We start from the raw sequence: 22,641 nt of genomic DNA on the forward strand, positions 1-22,641 counted from the left end.
TTTGTCCATCCAACCTCATTCTGGTGCACTGATAATAACTCCATTTACCTGTACGGTAGGAAGAGTTTTTCTTTTAAAAATAATGTATGGAGGTAATTTTGATCCATCAAAAGTAATGCAAAGCATTAGACTACACCTTTGTTTTTCATTACCACCAGTGTGAATCGGACACAGTGCGAATCGGAATTGTTAACATTTGACACAGTTGTGTCAAATGGCATTTCAAAATATACGGGGGTTTGATCAGCGTTTTCTATTTGAGAAGGCAAATAGCCTTTACCTTTTCTAAGATTTATTATGTATTTGTGAAAATGTAATATTTTTTTGTTCATAAGCATCTGGAAGTCGTTCAGAAATGGAAATGGTCGTCTTTCGTCTTATTGACAAATCATTTCGTGCAAAAAATCGTGTTAGCCATCCATGGCTTGCTTTAAAATCAACATTATTCAATGATTTAGCGATTTCACGAGCATATGATTGACACATTTCTGTCATGACAGCATAACTGAATTTCCTTTTTTCCATAACTAAGTCATACAATTCTTTTTCTATGTCTGTATATTTTGGTTTTAAACCATGAAAAGCCCTTTTATTACCAGTGCCTTTTACCAGAAGTTGTTTCTTCCTACGCCAGTCTTGAATGCAGCTTTCATCTATGTCAAATTTTCTTCCTGCCGCCCGATTTCCAATTTTTTCAGCTGCTTCTATAACGTGCAGTTTTTCATTTACTGTAAAAGATCGTAGATGCTGTACTTTTGAACTAATTTTAATGCCGTAATTAAAATAAATCACCATATTAAACTTTACAAGATAAACAGATAAAATGCACACAACCGTCCACATATACAAACAGTACAATGACTATGGGGAATAGACAAGATGACGATGGATAACTGTTACTGTAGCTGTAGTGTCATTGAAACCAGATGCTCAGTTTTATAAAACTGAGCATCAGAATGAATCAGTTTTATAAAGATACCGTAACTTCGTTCCTATCGATAATATGAACAGGATGTTAATAATAAAGGATGTATTCTGTATAAGCGGCATCCGGTATTGATAAACAAAAGCCTAATGTAACTATATTGATGTGATTGAATTTAGGTACTTCTAAGAAAACGTTTACATAAATTATCCTGGCTAAAGGCTGTGTTTCACCCTTATTTTTTCTCTCAAATTCCAAGAAAAAAAGTGTGGGGGTACTCGAATAAATATGGTATTTTATGTGTAACAATTAAATAAGATGTTGATGAAGGTACTACATACAGAGTAATAAAAATATTAATTCACTTAAGGAAAACGTTTTCATCTGATTTGTGTTTGCTTCATCTCCATTCTTCACTAGTTATATACCCGTTAGCATTTTCACATATTCATTGGTTGTACATAACTTTGCGTGAGCTTTGGTTGTTGCAGACTGGTGTTTAACATCTTTATGTTTACCCCACTTCTCTTTCACTGTATTTCACAATGATTTCTATACTTGATTTACTAGGAACGATTATATTATCAACAAAAGTAAACTATTTGGAACAGGTTCATACCAGTTACTGATTTTTTTTTTTATTACATTTAAAAAATAAAAGTTAGTAACCATCTTATTCATTTATTATGTTTTTTTTTTGTATATTCTTCTATACTTTAAAATCAAATTATAGGGATTTCACAATTAACTGGCTTCTGTAAGCATTCCTTTTTTATTACATTTGGAATTCTACCCAAGTAGTATTTGATTTAATTAAAAATTGCAGTGTTTTATCATATATAAAGCTTAAATAAATAAATAATCTTGTCTTTTATGGCAATATTAGTTAACAAATTTAAAAATAAAATAATTTTAATGAACCAAACATTTGTAGATTTCAAATTAGAAAGTTTGCTTCAACGCTGTGTGGTACAAGAAATAATTTACTAATAATATCTTGAATTGACTGAAATTTGTTATGTTTGAATTACAATTATATCACCAAAAAAAAAATTGCGAGTATAATTTTTATTCATTATGTATACTAATTATATGCAATGAAAAGAGTTACCGAGGAACTGTTAATAACTAGGAAATGTGACATTTATTTAATTAATTCAACTATTTTGCTCAGTCAATGCAAACTACATGTGCTTACCTTTGTGCGGGTTTAGTCATCCAAGTATTAACAGATTTTCTTTTCTGCTGTATTCTTTTATTTTTGTTCATAATTACTGTATTTTGACATATTTACTAGTTAATAAGTTTTTTGTTGTATTATTGTTAAACATAGAATTTGTGTGACGGAGTATGTGTAGTAATAGTATGTAGACGGTTTTTTTGTTTTTTTTTTTTTTTTTAAGTAAAAAAACCTTTAAACGTTGTTGAGAAGTATATTGACTTTTTAATGTATAATATTTTTTATTAGTAGTAATTTCAGATTGTGACAATGAGTTTTTACTGATTGGTGCATGACATAACTAACTAAAAAACTAATTTATTTTATTTACATTTTGTAGATTAGTTAGTTCTGTGTCTCATAAATTTCTGTTTTTATATTATGAATTTTAGGTGCTAAAAAATATATATGTATTTATTTATAAGAAATTGTAATTGTTAGATTGTTTAATAATTTTATCAGGTTAAATTACAATGATCTTGACATATATATATATATAATTGGGTAAAATAAATAATATATAAAAAAACTATTTTAAAATTATTTCTTTCCCATCATTCATTGACTTAAAAAAAAAAAGTCATATGTTTATGTTTAGTTATTGAAATTATTTAAATCAACATAAGTTACATAAAATTGTTTATTATGTTACATATAAATTTCTTTTTTTTACATATACCAGTATATAAATTAAAAATGTATATAAATAATATTCAACATTTTAACTACAAATTTAATACTTAGTTTGTGAAGATCATTTAAAAACATTACTAAACATTTTTATTGAGTATATTATTAATTATATTCTGGATATCATTGAATATATAAATCAATTCCTTGGCTGCATACAAATTGCATCATTTGTATACATATGATGATATATCTGTTATTTCTTATTTTCGTCTTCAGACTCTGTATTGTTTGTTGAAACCAATATGAGAGAATGTTTTAGTATTGAACTTAATAATTTTGTTGTTATAATGATTCTTAATTTTACTGTATTCAGCTTATAGAGTGAAGAACAAACAAGCATTGCCTTTATGTGAGTGAGTTTGTCATAATTCTGCTGAGTCACGTCCCTTGCATTAGTGCCGATTCACAATGTGGCCATATCTACACACAACACTATAATCATTTTGTATACTATATTGCTATATAATCACCATATAATTAATTTGTCATATATTAGTCATTGTAATCAAACAGTTATATCTTATCAGCTCTATTAAAATCTTTGATCTTTTCATATGATCACTCTTTTGTTCTCGTGTTCAATTTTTGTGTTTGTGTTACTTACATATTTATTCTAATGTTATTTAAAGTTTTTAAATAACATTAATTTTTTTTTAATTTACTGGAATGCGAATGTAGTGTAATCCTAGATTTGTGTCTGTACAGCTTAAGTTATACCATTATTTTGACACCATGTTTGATACAGATTCAACATGGTGTTGAATCTATTACAATAATAGTGTGTGATTACTGGTATTCCCTTAGAAAGAAAGGCCATGATAAAAGCCCTTGTCTCATGGGGAAAAATCATTTTAAATGGTTACAAAAGCAAAATGGTTTTAAAAAGATTACAGAATAATCCAATGGTGTTGATTTCAGATATTGTTAATAAACTGCTAACGTAAGTGGAAGTTGTGCTGCTTCAGTGTACAATGCGATTCACGAGTTTGAATCTACTAATGAATTATGGTTTCCTAAAACAAATAAAACCCCACAAATCAATTGAAGAAAAAGTTGATGATTTCAACTTAAAAAAAAAGTACATGAATTTTATTTATTGAGAAATGGTTTATTGATATATTACCTCCTCTGGAAGATAATTTGATTATTGTCTTAGACACAACGCCCCTTATCATTCATGTAAAAAGAAAATAATTTCAGGCATGTTGTGTAAAAAGAATGATATCAAAATGTCTCTTAATTCAAAAGTAGTGATTTTTAAAGAGGATGAACTTAAGGTCCAATTATTGCAAAGGGTTTTGTGTATTAAACATAATTTTAATTTACATAAAATTGATGAGTTAACAATATCCAGTGACAAAACCATACTTCTATTATCTCCCTATCATTTTGTACTAAACCCAGTTAGTTAATTTGGGGTCAAATCAAAAGTTATATGGTGTCAGAAAATACTGCTTTTATAATATCTGATGTTAAAAAATTATGCTTAAAAGCCATCGATAAAAACAAGCCAACAGGAATTGAAAAACTGTGTAAAACATGTAACGGATACTATTGAACCAAATTATTGTGAATTGGATAATATAATAGAAATCCAAATTGAGCCTTCAGTTGTATCTTTTTATTACTGACAAAACTACAGATTTCTCACAAAAAAAGATGACAAAAAGTGAATTGAATTTATTATTTGTTTATTATCATAGAAATTTAATCTAAGATATTAGTGAAATTTTACTGTTAGTGGACAATTGGCAATTTCATAACTTAAAAAACTCAAATAAAATGTCTTAATCTATTTAAATTAAAAATATAATAGCATGTGGTTACTGAATATTAACGTCATGCAGTTTATTTTATATGCATCAGGATTTACAGTAGATGCTTGTGAATTGGCCACCTGAACACTTGTATGTACAGTTTGTTTACTTGAACTATGCTAACTGAATAAGCTATAATAAATATTACATTAATTGTTATTCTTGTAATTATATAGTATAGATGTTAAAAGATATGTTATTACGTAAGAAATTACATTTTAAAAATCAACCTATTCAATGGAGTATCCATATATCCCTTCCATTTAGTATTATTTATTCTTTATGCAATGTTCTTTTCATTCTCAGTTTTGCAGTGTTAATTAAAATAAATTGTAATCATCATTATTGATAAAATTGAGTAATTTAAAGTTACATTTTTTCATAAAATATGAATAATGTAATAGTGCTGATGTCTAATTTCTTTGATTGTTACTCATATTAGCAGATATATTAAAAAATAATCCAACATTTTATATATCTTAGTTGTAATGTATATTTTAAAGTAATGTAGGTTACATTTAAGAAAAAATAAAGAAAAAAATTTATCACAGTGTAACTTAACTTTATAAAATGAAAACATCTAAACATTAACATTGATTTAAAAAAAATCATATTATTTTATAGATAATACAACATTTTAAATTCATTAATATTTTAACGACTTATATTCATGTATCAAAACAATAAGTATAATTCTTAAAGATGAAAAAAAATTACATTAACAAATTATTATAATAAACAAAAAAAAATTCTCCAAAGGAGAAACCTGTATGAGAATGGAGCAAATGCAGGATTGGTTACAGTCAGTATATATTCAATATTATACTTCAGTTGCTTATAGTGACAGATAAACTCATATGAGACATTAAATATCATATTTAAAATTGAATAAGAATTCAACAGTTTCATTTCTAAAAAGCAAATTTCTTAAAGCACTTAATTTTTTCCAATGGTATATATTTATAAATTGTAGGAAATAAATATTCAGTACGATTAAATATTTTACATTGAGTTTTTGAAAAAAACTTATTCTTCTTATAACTCAAAATCCTTGCTTTTTTATAAATTATATTAAAATTGCCACTTTTTTGAAAACACGTCTTCAATACTGTAAAAATATATAAGTGCCTCAAGGGAAGAATCTGTAAAACACAAAATAATGGAAAACTATGCTCATCTTTTCTTTTCCTTATATTATTATCTTTATAATATTGTTTGAACTAATTTTTTCTGAGTATTACTATAGGGAAAAGTATGTTATTTTACTTATATTTACTGTACACATTTGGTGAATAAAATATAAAATTCTAAATTTGTAATAATTTTTTACTTACCAACGAAACGTGTTGAGAATATTTTTAATTTCTGCTTGACATTAAACCTAAATATTTATAAACATTTACAACATAACATTTAGAACTAACAAACATTTTTACAATTATTTACAGAAAAATTCATTAAGTTTGTTTTGTTATGATTTGTACCCACTCCGTTTTTATTACATCAAAACCTATTTGCTGCCAGATTCTCCACAATTGTATTTCTATTAATGTCTAAACTACCACTGGTATAAACCAAACCAATATCATCTGGAAAGGCCACCAATTCACTATAAACTATCCCATCACAAAAACTGTTCAAATGTATTAGAAACAAAATTGGCTCAAGGGCTGAGCCTGTGGAACCACCAGATTTAATAGTTTTAATACATTTTTAATAGTTACTGTATGGTTTTTAATATTGTTTATCTTTACATGCTGTTTTCTACTGCTCCTGTAACTCTTAAACCAACTATTAGCAATTCTTCTTAATTTCTATTTTAATGTTTCAGTCAAAATTTCATGCTCAACTGAGTCAAATGCGTTAGAAACATTTATAAAAAGGCTATTTACAAAGTTTTTATCATTTAAATCACTATAAATATAATTTACATAACAATAAAGCAGATTCACTACTAATTTTATCCAAGTAACTATCGATTTTTGCTAAAAACACTAATATAAATAATTCAGAAATCCATGCTTACCAACGTTGTTAGTATTTTAGAGAAAAAAAAATAGAAAGCAAAGTTATAGGCCTAGGGTTTTTCTAATACTTCCCTTTGGGATTGGTACAACAATTCCTGTTTTTAATATTTATGGGAAAATTCCTGTAGAGACCAAATAAATAAAAATGAAAGAACATCAACTACGCTCAGGATTACAGATTTAATGATATTAGAGATGTTATCAAAACCACAATAATTGTTTGCTTTTAAACTATTAAAAATGTTAAGAATTTCAGTATTTTCACCTGGATGTAAAAAAGGAATTATTTGTAGCATTTTCAGAATTTTTTTTAACTTAGCAACATAGCCAAAAGAATCATCAATAGACTTTTTCACCTTTACAACACTATCCAAAAAATACTCTTTCAAAGGATTAGCAATGTCAATAGAAGATTTGAATATTTTACCACCACTTTGAATTCTTGTACGTTCCCTACCATTTGACTGTTGATCACTAATTTAATTTATCAATCTCCACTGTTTTTAGAATAAACCGTAAAAAATAAATATAATAATCATTCTTCTATTTTTAATATTATTAATTAAATTATTTTTATAAACTCTTTTCGTGGCCTACTATATTATTTTTGTCTTTACGTAATAGTTTGTGTAAAACACTTTTGTATTCCATTGTAATGTGTTCTAATAATTGACTCATTAACCGTGGTTTTTTAACCTTTTTGTTACAAAAATTTGCTGTTCACATTTATCAAGTTCATTAGATTAAATATCCAAAAACAATCAAAAGGAAGTTAATTATAACCATAAACATTTAACCAATCACAAATTTTAAAATTATTATTTAACATGTCAAAATTAATTTTATCAGTACAAGTAGGCTTCATCTGTTCTTGTTACATATTTTGAAACTAGTCCAAATATAATTAAGCAATGAACTGTTCACCTACTCCATAATTGAATTGAAAATATTGATGAATGCTGATTATTTTTTCTAAAACAATGACAAGATAAACTAGTAAATAATTAAAGCATTGAATAATTAATTCATATGTTGTGTTGTGTGTTAAATAAATATGTAAATTTGTATCAGTTACGTTATTTTTAGTTAAAAACTTTTTTTAATTGTTTTATTTGAGTTTCTGAGATAAATAATTTGTATTATAAGAATGGTAAAAATTAGAGCCAACATCTACTATATTATGGAACTACATTAGTGGAATGTGTGATGTTATGTTAATGTTAATGTTTGCTTGTGCATGCGTCGACTCTGACGAGTTTCCTGATAATGTCAGCTTGACTACACTACAGGTAACATAACTAACTCATGACCAACATGTATTAAATCCTCACAACTTCTTTACCTCCTTTTTTCCTTAGTTATAAACTTATTTTTGCCATTTCTGTCTAATACTTTCACTGCAGATCTTTTTTTTCCTATGAATCCGCACATAATTTCCATTAATTGTGCTCAGTGTTTTTATTTTTGTACTATCCTTAGATTTTAAATTTTATGTTGGACTGAACAGTTTTTGTTTCATTTATTATTTATGTGTATCTGTTTGTGTGTTTAGATAGCAATAATAGTCACCCTTTTTTTTAATATTTGTGAAGCTGTAACGCAACACATCTTTATATTTCAGTTATTTATTAAATTGAGTAATGTTACAATTGCTTTGTAAATTGTTATTTGCGTACTGAATGTGTTTATTCTTTTTTCCATAGTTATAACTAAATGTATACCTAAAAGAAATGTAAACAGTCTCTCGCCATGGAATGATATGTTCTTTATATCATAGTCTATATGTTATATTTTAGGATTATGTTGATGAAGCTTATTATGCATGTTTTTGTGTAGCCTTAACTGTTTTATTTTTACATCGTAGTGGTCATCTTTATAACATTCTAGCTGTGAAAAAGAATAAATATAAATTATTTTTTCACAGAAAAAAAATATATATGTTGTATTTTTATAACTGTATAGTTTATGTGTAAAATCGGTTAAAGTTTTTAGAAAATCTTATTAAATCCATCATTTAAAGATTCTTTTTTAAAGTATTAGTTAAAAAGATGCACATTATGCAGTTTTCATTTAAATAATGAATTTTAGAAGATTGATTTAATAATGTAGTCTTGTTAGGTATAAAAATGGAAATGAAGTATAATTTTAGGACTTAAAATAATATTCTATCAAATCCACAGTTAAAAATGTTTTTATTTGATAATTATTTAAGGTTAACTTGCTGTACATGAGAATGCCGTTAATGGATTTTTGTAAACTTTGAATGTAGTTTATCTAAGATCCCAGAACCAACCGTATGTTAAATTATAATATTCAGAGATTTAGAATAGATTTTGTATATTCATTAAAATAGTAGTGAAACATGATTGAAAATAATGTATAAATTTTATTATATGTATTGTCTAGATAAATTGCTTATTGGATTCAAGAAAAGTGAATTTTGATATGTTCTTACCTTGAAGAGTTTAGGAATTATAATTTAGGAATTTATATATATATATATATATATAGTATATATATATATATACTATATATATATATATTTAGGAATTAAAGTTTAGGAATTGTAAATGAGTCAAGCTTAGAAACCTTTTAATTTGTTTTTATGTATATATTTTTGATTAGAAATAATTCATATAGATATAGGTTTTCATGCCAACTTAATCTTCTAATTATTTACATAAAATTTTAAATAATAAAAAAAATTTAGGGCTAAATTAATTTGATGCAAATATGTATGTGGTATTTGTGTAAAATTAATTAAGCTTTATATATATTCAAAAATAACAACTTAACCACCAAAACACAGTGTCCAAGAAAAAAAAAAATACCAATAGTCGACTTTTGTTGGATCTCGCATCATCAGTCTGTACACAATTCTATAATTATATCAAATTCTATATTTAAGTTTAACAAATAATATTAAACTTAAAAATTTGGGAAAAACCACATTATTAACCAAAAAATGTATAATTATGTGTAATTTATAAAATTTGATTGCTGCTTATGGAGTAAAAACTCTGAAAGCACACTATAGGTAGGTGAATCTTCTTACCTTTTATTTGAACTGTTTCTGGTGATGTTGAATTATTTTTAAAGTAATTTATTTTATACAGTGGTCATAACGTATAAAGAAAAAATAAATTGTTCTTCATTCTTTTTTTTAATTTAGCTGTATTTCTTAAAGTACTACCATTTAATAAATTTATTCACCACATCACCGTTTTAATTGGTAATTGGAAATTTATTTAAAAATTATAAAATTAAAGACTGAGAGATATAGCATTTGAATTCTGTGAAGGTTAATTTATTTTTTATTATAATATTAAATTTTTTAAATTTATGTCTAATATCTGTTTTAATATGTTGTGCAGGAGCATCGCACGTCGCAGTTGCCTCTGGATCTAGACAATGGCGAAGATGACTCATCTTCACTAAAAAGTGACACTGACCTTAAACGTAAGTTGCCATTTGTTACTTATTTTTCTTTCTGCTCTGAATTTTCAAACATTCAGTATATTTCTTAACCAAGATTCTTGGTGTTCTTGTTTTTATATTCTTATTTTGATTTTTCTTGCAGTTTGTACCTTGTTCATTTATCATACAAAATGAATTAATCCAAAATACCATAATATGTAGATCACTATTTACAAGAGATTTTCGTGAACTTTATCATTCTTTTAGTTTGTTTAAAAATTTCTTTACTTTAATTTTTGTATGTAAAGTGTTTATTAATTAAATATGTTAGTTAATATTAGTTAATTAATTTAAGATATACATTTTTTTACACTACTAGCTGTATTTCTTTTGTTTTTGTGATAGTTACTGACGAAGTGGAAGGTGTCAAAAGAGAGGCTGAGGAGGAGAATGTAGAGTGTAAGAAACAAAAGACCAGTGAAGATTTAATACCAACACCAACCACTCCAACACTGGAAGATGAAAACGAAAAGAAAGCTGTAAGTTGTCTTAAATTGTTATTGAATGATCATGGTTTTTCCTTTATACTAATAATATATTATTATTAATAATATTGTTAGCAATACTAGTAAACTTATTATTAATATCTAGAAATTAGATTAAATATTTTGTCAATGAGAGATAGGGGGAACAGTCCAGTAAAAAACAAGGAGTTAAGCCAAAATATGGGGTTTAAACTATGTTCATAAATACAAAAAGATTGATTGATATCATTGAAAAGTTTCCACTGAAAAAAGCATTAGAAACCTATTTCTTTATTTTTGATTTATCTGTCTTTACCCTTGTGCTTTTAAAGGGAGTTTTTTTGTACAGTGGGGTTTTATTTCCGAATATTTTGCATTTGTGGTTTTTTTAAGAATAAACTATTTTAAGTGGAATTTATATTCAAAAAATAAAAATAAAATTTATATGAGTCACTGAATTTATCATTACCATCATGTACATAATGATTTTTTTTTATTCCACTCTATTAACTACTGAGTATAGAATGTTTTAAGAGTTCATCTTCATCATTAATCATAAACTAAATAAACTATTTTTAATTTATGGTAGAAAGAATGTTATGTGTTAAAAATATTTTTCCGTCAAGTGTAACTGGTTAACCTTTTCAAAACATTCCTTTGCTGCCACTTGCTCTAATGGTATGAGCAGATTTTTTCATAAATACTCATATAATCTGATAACATTGTCTTGTGGAAAACTTGTTCTCTTTGTAGAGTTTTAATTATAAAACTTACGGTACCTGCGGAATAAGTGAAATTTATGAAAATTTGAGTAATCATTTCGGTACTAACGCCACCGCAGCTACAGCTTTATTTAAAAACAAAGAAGTCAATCTGATTTCGGTGGAAAATGAACAGTCTCTTTATTAATTTTAATAAATGGTTATTTATATTTATTTATTTTATAAATATAATTTAACCAAACTTAATTTACGCTCGCTAACCTTGACTAATTAACACCGTAATTTTTTGAGTATTTTTTTAATAAATTCAGTAATTATTGCAATTATTTTTAAATAATCAAAACACTCCTGTTAATTAGTCAAGGTTAGCAAGCGAAGGTTAAGTTTGGTAAATTATATTTATAAAGTAAATAAATATAAATAATCATTTATTAAAATTAATAAAGAGACTGTTTTGAATCTATGTTAAACTCTATATTGGCCCATTTTCCACCTAAATCTGATTGACTACTTTGTTTTTAAAGTAGCTGTAGCTGCGATGGCGTTAATACGTAAGTACCATCATTTCTATTAGGTGTATTAAATATAGTGAAGAAAAGATATTTACAGTAAGAACAGTTAAGAAAGAAATACACAAATTCAAACTGTGTGGTAAAAACAGGGTTAGAATAAACAAGGTCATATTCATAATGCTCATTATTACATATATCAATAATTTCCAAAGAAATTGCTTTGTTTAATTTTAATGCTAAAATAGTTTGTGTAATACAATAAGTTTATGTAGATTTAGATTAAAAAATACTGCTTGTTAAAATTTGTTTTGCCAGAGTGCCATTTATATATTCGTTGGAATATTTAAATAGATTAATCAGATTGCCACCATACAGCAATCGTAATGAATCAAAACTATAATTAATGTTTCCTCTACTTTCTGTCATGCAAGACACTTGCTCATGGACTGAATTATTTTAGGCAGCAATGGTGGCAGTTGAACTAAAATACAAAATCATGGAATGTGGTTAAAAATAAATATTGTGAAAATAGATTAATACAGTTTCTGTGATTTATTAAATGTAATTATTTTTCAAGTGGTTGGGCCACTGCAGATGGTCAGTATGATGTAATTTTTATTTTTGTTGCTCCTGAAAAGATGTGTCCATTAAGTAAAATTAAGCTATTTAGAGCTGTTGAGTAAAAGTAATTTTTTTTCTAATGTATTATTTTTCTTTTTTGTTTCAGCAGGTAGTAAGGAAACCTGATGTTCTAGAAAGAAGATTTTCCCATGATAAAGGACCAGCTCCTCCTCCACCTGCTCCAGTTCTGCCTGTACCACAGTCTCAGCCACAAAACATACAAGCTACAACTACACCCACAACTGTTAACACAACAGTGCAACCGCCTCCACCACCATCTGTTATTAAAAAAGAACCTGAACCTCCTGTAAGTGTTGTACAAACTCAGGCACCTGTCATTCCAACAAGTACAACAGCTACAGTAGTGAAGACAAAAGATAGCGGAAGCAGTTCTGCTACTAGTAGTAACACTACTTCTCCAACTTCTTCACCATCAAAAACTCCAAAGTCACTAGATGAGACTACAACACATCACAGTGATAATGATGAGGTATTATAGAAAATTGGTAATCAACTATTATAGTTTTTTGTACACACACACACACACACAACGTTTTCATCCACCTTGGCTGGAGACATATGGGTGTTACTTTTGGTGTGATGTCATAACAGCTCTCACTGCCATGAGCACCATAAAATCTTTAAGAACATCTTTTTATAATAGTTTGATCAGTTATAGATTATGGCCCCCCTCATAGCCTTGACTTGATACCGGCAAACGTTTTTGTGTAGGATTTTATGAAAGATTCATTTTTTGCTTTGATCATGTTTTATATGACAGATATTTGAGTGTGTTCTACTTTAAAATCAATCGTAGTTAATAAGAAACGACAGATTAAATTGTTTTATTTTACTGTAGGAAAAAAGTGAATACTAACAAAGAAAACTCTCTTAGTAACTTTTATTTTTTTCAGTTTTAGAGATTATTTGATATTGTGTATATGAGCACAGTCATACAGTAATAGTGTAATTTAATCATAATTTGAGTACAACATATAGTTAATAAATAAATCATTAATAACAATTATACCATTTAAATATCTTTTTTATTGTATTTATGTGAACAGTTTTGAAATTAGCGATTTAATAAGGTAGTGATTTTGAAATTCATTTTGTATCACAATGTAAAAAAACAGGATCAGCTTAGCTAATAAAAGTACTATATAACATACTAAACATACATGCAATGTAATATTGCATTGTATTTATTTATAAGCATTGTTTCAGTCATTTAGAGAGAAATTTTCTGTTAAACCAGCCTTTTTTATGAACGTAAAAATCCAAGTCAGTCTTTCTGATGGTTCTTACAAGCCATAAGACATATTTTATATTTGTGAATGTATTATTATTTCACATCAAAATTTATAAATAAAAATGTTTGTGTAACATTTAACTTGTTTCCAAAGTACACAGCAGAAAAATATTTAAAATATATTTACTTTAATTAATTTTAATTAAGTTTAAAAATCTATCCACGGCTGAAAAACTTTTATTATGGGTGTTGTGAACAGTGAATAAAAATCCTCTTGAAGAAAACAAATTCATTTCATTAAAACAAAAATTTTTTTGCACTTAGGTTAAAAGGCGAGAGAGTAGAGGTAAAATGATGCGACCTATGTCGATGATGACTAGCAGCAGTACAGTTAATGGTGAACAAGATCAAGAGTATGAGCCCTCAAGTCGTACACCCCAAAGAGCAAGAAGTTCTTCTGCTTCTAACAGGAACCGACGTAGGCCTGCTCCTCCACCATTATCAGATGAAGCTATAAATGCTCTTGCTACAAATAAGTGCCTTGTAACGCCGTCTTTACCACCACCACCTGTATTGCCTGCTGGTACGCAGTTAATTACAACTACACCAACAACTAGTACCACTCAGAGTGCTTCTGAAATTGTAATTCTTTCTGGTTAGTAGAAATTATCTTTTTATATAATTAGGATATTCAGTAAATTATATAATGCTTGGTTGTTGATTGTAACTTCAGACCACTCAATTTGATTTCTAATTTTTTTCGTCATTAGTAAACAGGATGGTTTCATTTTTCAAAGCAGAAACTCTACCTGTACATTATTAACTTGAGCATTTGAAGTATGAACTATTGAAGGTGACTTTGAGTACCTTTAAGTTATAATGCAGTTTAAAATATATATATTTATTTCCATCAATAAGGGTTATTTGAAAAGTTTGATAGAATCTGGATTATTAATTTTATCATGTTACATTTCGTAAATTTACAAAGAGCAATTCATACAAGTTATTTGCTTATTTACACCTCATTAGTACTACTTAAGTTATTCAAAACTTTTTCAGCATCATCACTGTTAGAAGCATACCCAGCATCAGCTGGAATAAAGTGTATGACAAAATTAATATTTCTCTATTTACAGACTAACTAACTCAGCTTCCAGATTATTTATTTTATATTCTTGTCATAATTAAAGCTATGGGTTGAATCAGTTTTAATTTTACCTACAAAGCACTAATAGAAAATCTTTTAATAAAGTTCATGAAATAGAATTTAAATGGAAAGGTTAATTCTCATACTTACATACCATTTTTTTCCACTTAAAAGTATTGCATTTAATGTCACAAAGAATAAATAAAACTGTCTTATAACTGGAAAAAATATCATATCACATTATTTAAAAGATATTTGTTTCTATTAGTAATACTATCTAATAATGAAGAAAAAATCATTACAGATAAGTATTATTTTTAATACCGTGTTCCTTTTTAAACTATCGCTTATACTTTTCCTCTGTTACAGGTACACCAGAGTCATCACAGTTAAACACAACTGGTACCACAGTCAGAATATTAAATGATGAAATTAGTAATCTGCCGTCCACCAGTGGTAGAGATATGCTTGAATCAAATGTTACTGTTGTAACAACTACACATCCACCTGTGCTACAGCATCATCCTCCACCTCCTCCTCCATCACTAGCTCCTCTTGATTCTTCTACTCCTGTTAAAACTGGTAGTACTTCAAGTCAAGTCATCATTGTTTCTAATGAAAATACAAAAACTCAGGTAATACATGAAGTGAACAGAGATATAAATCTATGTTAAATAATTTATTAATTTTTAGTAGATAAGTTTTTTTATTGATATTTATGATTAAATGTATAATGTCATTTATGAACGTTTACAGTGGAGATTACAAGAAATTATGAAAATGTTAAAATTTTCTAGATAATTGTCTGACATGAAAGAGAATATACATTGATTTATCCATAGGAATGAGGTTTATTATCTGCAGATCATTTTAATACAATAGAGCTTTTTTTATTTTGTATGATTATTATATTTCTGTTTTATTTTTGCCATGGATTGGAACATACTGCACCCCATAGCTTTATATCTGACCTTTGAAAATTGTTGTTACATTCTAGTTTAGGAAATGCACATTTACCTTGAAGCAGAAACTAAAAAATCTGTAATTCTAGTTTTATTTGGAAAAATTCCTTCATTTTCATAGTATACAATAAAATATTCAACTATTGTCGTATCAGATAGGCCAACCTAATATGTTAACAGGCTGTTGTTATAGTCATATAACCACCATATGTGTTAAAAATTGTGATTGCTACTCATGGACATTTATAATACATTAACATAGATTAATGTGTTGACTGGTGATATGAACAAAAAATTTTGTTCAGTTTTTTGAAACAGTTCTTTCTGGGAAGTAGTTTATTGAAAAAAATTAAAATAATATGTTTTGTTTGTCTGTATTGTTTTATTCACATGCATTATTATCATTGATATTTTCTTACATTTCAGGGATTACTGTTGGTTGTAAATATTTATTGTTTGTTGAATAAAAATTAAATATTTTTGTAGTTTAATTATTTAAAATAATTTTACTTATTTTTTTTTTTTAGGTTAATGAAACTGTAGATGATGAAGTAATTGTTGTTAACTCGAGCATTTCTAGTGATTATGAAGATTCAAGTAGTCATAATATGACTCACATATCGGTAGTCACTGTTGGTGAAGAATCTGAACAAGTTAAGGACTCGAGAGCAAGAATAGACAGTCACTGGAATCCTGTTGATGGTATGTTATTACTTTGCATTATAAAACTTACAGATTTCTTTTTCTCGGTGGTTATCATTGTGTAAGGAAATACGTGTATATTAGAATTTGATGTGCTAAGTGGGAATACTTGCTTTTGCTGCAGAGTACATTGCTTTTTTGGGGGAGTTTGTTTATTTACTTTGAAAAATTTGTTTTAGAATATTCATTTTACATTACAATTTTCGTGTATGCGTACCTTTGGTGTATTGTTTTTTTTTTCATTCTTGCTTCTTTACATTACTTATATTCTTTCTCTTACCGGGGAAGGGGAGATTTTAAGTCTTACACATTATAACTGTAATAAGGTAGATTTTTTCTATTTGCAAAACCATTTGCAAGTTATGTAGCCATTAGTAAATATCACCATTATGCATGCAGTTGAACTGCATTCAGTGTTGTTTTAATTTTTGTAAATTGTAAGAATTGGTTCATTTAATTTTTGTTACAATAGGCATTTTACCTACACACTTTCAGTTTCTAGGATTGTACTCCCCAAGACATGTTTCTAAACCATCTGTTTACAATTTTAATTTTATTTTGTTCCTTTTATATTATTTTTTTCCATGTTGAAGGCAGGTTTGAACTATTAAAAACAAAAAAACCATTCTTGTCAGCCATAATACCTTTGTGTGGAAATAGATTATTTTTAGAATGTATTATTTATTATTATTTTTTTAATTGCTATTTACTAAATCAAATGTTGCTGTTATTTTGCAAGTTATTTTCATTTATTTTTAGGAATAGAAGAAGATTCATTAATGGTGCTCAATAGCACTAGCAGTGGAAATGGAACAACTACTTCAATAGTTGTTGAAGGCACAATGTCTCCACGAACGCAAACACCTACACGTATACCAACACCAGTGCTTCCACCTTCTATTGCATCTCAACAGAGTCAAAATCAACCTCATGCTGGTGGTGGTATGATTCATACTAGTCGTACTACAAGCCCAACTCTTCATCATAGTCATAACCATTCTAAATTAAATGGACAACCTCCTCTACTGAATACTGGTACAGATGGTACAACAGATTCAGAAGAAGTGTATATTATAGTCAACAAAACAACCAATGTTCAAAGAAAGGTATTTTTTTTTTATAATTGTTGTGTATTTTGAATTGTTAATAAGTAATCCTTGAAAATGTTATCATCTTGGGATGTACAGATTACTATATTAAATGCTGGGTTTTAAGAGGTATTTGTTTTTAAGAATAGTTTTCTATCAAATTAGTAATCCAATAAAAATTTTTTGAAGATCCTGCTTTACCACAGTCTTTTGTAGAATAATGCTAGTTGAGACCTGTCTGATCTCAGAAGACAAGTCATCACAACTTAAAAAAGTACTGGCACACGATAAAATATAATTTCATATAAAAAATTGTGACTTAATTTAGCAATTATTTTTAAATATTGCATATTATTAAAAAACTAGGAAATAAAAAAAATAATTTTCCACGAGAGATTGTTTTAAACTGCTAGGTGAACTATAGAACAGACACAATAGTTTTTTTAGTAAAGTAGTTTAATAATAATAGTAGTAGTTTTTTAGTAAAACATTAAAAGATGAGTGGGACTTGTCATGTATAGGTAGAACATTTCAAATAATTTCTTTCAGTAAATTTTTAATTTAATTCTTGTTTCCTTACTGAATCAGAATAATATGAGCAATTGCAATTTCTCATTTGATTGATACAAATTAAATAAGGTTTAATGTTGAGTTAAATTATCTTTTCTTTTAACTTTCTTAGATAATACTTATTTTTAATTATGGTTAATAGATCAAATTTAATGCCAGTAGAAACAAAATAGTAGAATTAATTATTAGATGTAGATTGTGTGAAAATATTTGGTTATAGAAGGCAAAATGAATGCTCTATTATGTTATATAGGAAGTGTAAAGACCTCTTTGTGATCACCATTCAATTTCAGTGATATCTTGTATTAAAAAAAGACTAACATCATTGTTTTTATGTTATGTTTTGTAAAAAGACTTTTGTGCACTTCACAATTTTTTTATTCACTTAGTATATCAGTAAATTACATTTAATGTAAAGTCAACTAATTTTGTGAGTTTGGTTTGAATGCATGCTCTCTTGTCTTTTCTCTTAGGGCTCATCAACAGAGCCTGTAAATGTGCCACTGCATGAAAAACGTGATTCACCTGAACAATATACAAGGTCTAGTTCTCACTCTGATACCGGATCTACAAGTGGACAGCACACACCACCCTCTGCTGCTAGTATTCGCACGTATGATAGGTAACACAGATTGTATTTTGTTTTGCATATTTTTTAATATCTTACTACTTATTGATGCACATTTTTTGTGTTAATTTTCTAAGTGTTGATGAAAGTTGCAAATTCACACCTGAAAATTCACTTTGAAAAATATAATTTGTACCTGATGTCTTTTTCTAATTCCAAATTATATTAAATATTATATTTCAAATTATATTAAACATTCTAATCGTGTTTTACGTAAATGGAAATATATTTATCTTCTTTTCTATATCATTTTCAATCATATTGAAATTTTGTGTAGTTTATATTTTTAATGGTTTTATGATTTTTTTAACAGGTCAGATGCAGAAAGTGTCTCGACAACAATAAGTCAAGACAGCCGTGGAAGTAATAAAGAAAACCGTCCTTCACGAGACTTTGAACAGGAAGTCGTTTTGAGGAGAAAGACTGAATATAATAGGGTAATGTTGTTTATTTCAATTTAATTTTTGAATTAAAGAAAATTCACTGTCTCTGTCTTTACATCTTAGTTTATTAAATATTCATTACTTTTAAAATATATATATATATATATGTGTGTGTGTGTGTGTGTATGTAAAATTAAAAGCAGGAACTTAGAAAAATAAAATTTTATATATATGGTTGATTTAATTTATAATCTCTTTTCTTTTTGTTATAAAATGAAAAAAAATTTATCGCCTAAACAATTTCATAAAACATTTAACTTATTAGATTTTCTGTGGAAAGAAAGAAGAATGGTTTAGTAATTGTATACTGCAGACATTTCATTTATTTCTGTTTCTTTTGTTTAGTTGAAATTTGTTTTATCCACTCTCAAACTAATCATTCTTGAGAAGTGCAATTAATTTCCTGTATTATACAGTAGTTATGTAAACTTGTTAAATCTGAAGTATTATGGTTGAATAGCCAAATATAATAATGTATTAGTACAGAAGATAATTCTTTAGTGAAACTAAGGTTTGTTTTTATTTAATTAAATTTATTTAAGCTATTAGTATTAAAAAAACATTACTGTTAATAGGACACAAATCGTAGCAGCCGATCAAAAGAAGAATTAGAATTACGGAATTTAAAAAAGAAAACTAGAAAAAGAACACGTAAATTTGAAATCGATGGTGTTGTGGTGACAACTACAACTAGTAAAGTAATCTACGGTGATGAAGAGAATGGACAGACTTATGATGATCATATTTTCAGGTTTGAATTAATTTTTAAAATGAAAATTTACATGTTACATTAGATATGTTCCATCTTGAAATTGGTATTCCCAAGAGATTTTTGGAGTTGTTTTGCTATCTTTTTGAAAAGAAGTTACAATGTAAACCATAAGTTTTATCTAGGCTGTTACATTTAAAAAAAAAATTTTTAATTTGGAGAAAGTAGCAGTTTATTACTCTTACAGAAATTGTATTGGTTTTTCTTTAGATTTTAATTTTGTGTAAGACATGTATTTGAGAAGAATTTGTTGGAAATGCTCTTACCCTAGTAAACAGTGTTTGGGATGTTGCCCCCCCCCCCTCTCTCTCTCTCTCTACAATTAAACATCATGGCAGTATAATAACAAACTATTATAACTAATAAACTAATAAAAATTATAATACTTACAACTTGTAATTTTTGGTCTTTTACAAAATTACCAGCAGTAAATGTTATAATTTTTATTATTGTTAATTATATATTTTACTGAAATTCTTTTTAAGATTCATATTATTCCTTTGTACTGATGAATTACATTTTAAATTCTGTTAATATAAATCACCAAGTACAGAATATTGCGAGATAAGATGTATAAGGGTTATTAAAATATAAACCAGAATTTGTTTACATAACTATAGAGATATTAGAGAAAAATACAAATAAATTACCTTATTTTTCTACTTGGTTTCTTTCAACAGAAATAAATTTTCTCCTCCGGATATGACGCTGTCTGTCCCCAATAATCAATTGCACACATTGCTAAACTGTGATAACATCTTCACATCTTTTTCCTCTTAAAGCTTCTTTCAACAAATCAAACATGTGGAAATCACACAGTGACACGTCTGGACTATACAGTGGGTGTTTACAAGCAGTGTCCACTGAGTTTTAGAGAGTTTATCGCAAGCCTGAGCTGCTGCATGCAGCCATTTGTTGTGAAGGAGCATCTTGTGAGTTGGTTGCTGGCATCGTTTATTGTGATAAGCAGCTTTGATGTCATCCAACAACTGGCAGTAGGATGGCGCATTTACCATCATTTGTTGTTGCAGAAATTAATCAGCAGCACACCTTTTTAGTCCCAAAACCTTTTTAGCTGACAGTTGTTTCTTGAACGGTGCCCCTCCTCACTTTCCTTCACAACCTAGTTGTTCTCTTGCTTTCCGGAGTGTAGTGGGGACCCATGTTTCATCACAGGTTCAAAAATTGGTCAAAACATGCCGTTCCTTCTTCAAAGCGATTCACAAGCTGCTGATAAATTTCTTTCTGGACATTTCTGAGTGCCTCAGTGAGAAGACATGGAACCTTCCTCACTGACACTTTTTTGTATCGAAGTGTCTGACAACATTGTATGCACACTCCCAACACTTATGCTCACCTCTGATGAAATTTCAGCAACTGTTATGCAGCAGTCACCTTTCACAAGGTCATAAACGGCCTGAATGTTAGCATCATTGACATTGGTCCAGAGACAACATCTGTGCCTCATTCTCCACTGCACCATGGACTCATCAAAATATTTTGGCCCAATCAAACACTTGAATTTTTTACAGGGTAGCAATCTCCAAACTGTGTCTGGAACCGAGTTAAAATTTCAGAAATTTGACGTCTTTGTTTGTGAGAAGTTGGGGATTATAATTCATTGTGCAACTGATGATTGTGCCTCCTGCTCAGACATTCTGCTACTGATGTAGATACGTTATCTGTGGGTGTGGTTAGCCGGTTGCTTGCTCTCCTCCACACATAGCCACTTAACTACCCACAGTACTTCATTTCACATTTGTTGCACTTCCTCAGTCCGCAGAGAAAAATTCCAGGTTATATTGGAATGAATGACCCTTAATTTTATCATAAAAGTACTTTTGTGGGATCCCGCATCTTTGGTAGTGATTGAAGTATTAAAATAAACCATGTATCTGGTGTAATGTTTGATGTATTACTAAATGTTGTAATGAAAATTCTATATTAATTTATTCTATGAGTGCTACTAACTATGTCTCTCAAACACTATCTAATTATCAAATTGAAATTTTGTTTGTATTTATATATGTAATATTTTTCTAATATATTTTTTGTCATTATTAATTTCTGATATTTTTAAATTTGTTTTAATATCAGAAATAGAATACTTATTGTTTATTAGATGGTCTACCACATCAGATAAATCTAATTTATTATTTTTGTAATTTCTATGTTTAAGAAATATAGTTTTAAAGGATTATTTGTTTTTCTTATATCAATACTACCACAAACATTACATTTAATTTTATAAATCCCACACAAATTGTTTATTTATTTTTATTTTTTTAATTTTTATTATGTGGTTATTAGGTTTATATGCTGGTTTAAGTATTTCTTTATTGTAAATTTTAGTAATGCTTTTATTAATATGATTAATGTGTAAAATACTTTGTTTTCACTTTTTGTGTCTTATTATGTATTGGTTGTAAAGTAGTTATTAAAAAAAACAAAGGCAAAAGTCTTTGTTTTTTTTTTATAAATATTGTTAACTAATATAGTATCATGTCCATTTTCAACTGCTATTTGTTTTATGTTTATTTCATTATTTAATTTTCTTTTTTATTATGTGTATTGGATTGCTATATTAATTATATATATGTAAT

The 22,641-nt window shown here is 27.6% G+C and overlaps 1 protein-coding gene across 5 annotated transcripts in view; it reads left to right on the forward strand.

Moving 5' to 3' along the window:
• Positions 1-22,641, forward strand: part of Slik (Sterile20-like kinase) — an 88,785-nt gene that overhangs the window by 30,441 nt on the left and 35,703 nt on the right. For 4 of the 5 annotated variants that reach the window (XM_075366290.1, XM_075366294.1, XM_075366292.1 and 1 more), the window contains exons 8-17: positions 10,056-10,140; positions 10,504-10,637; positions 12,584-12,967; positions 14,054-14,384; positions 15,246-15,511; positions 16,366-16,540; positions 17,300-17,646; positions 18,672-18,820; positions 19,140-19,263; positions 19,845-20,020. In XM_075366290.1, coding sequence (XP_075222405.1) covers positions 10,056-10,140; positions 10,504-10,637; positions 12,584-12,967; positions 14,054-14,384; positions 15,246-15,511; positions 16,366-16,540; positions 17,300-17,646; positions 18,672-18,820; positions 19,140-19,263; positions 19,845-20,020 — 2,171 coding nt within the window. The remainder of the gene's footprint in view (positions 1-10,055; positions 10,141-10,503; positions 10,638-12,583; positions 12,968-14,053; positions 14,385-15,245; positions 15,512-16,365; positions 16,541-17,299; positions 17,647-18,671; positions 18,821-19,139; positions 19,264-19,844; positions 20,021-22,641) is intronic. The other variant, XM_075366293.1, reaches the window with a different exon arrangement.

Source organism: Lycorma delicatula, chromosome 5, assembly GCF_047948215.1.
Source record: "Lycorma delicatula isolate Av1 chromosome 5, ASM4794821v1, whole genome shotgun sequence".
Lineage (NCBI taxonomy): Eukaryota > Metazoa > Arthropoda > Insecta > Hemiptera > Fulgoridae > Lycorma > Lycorma delicatula.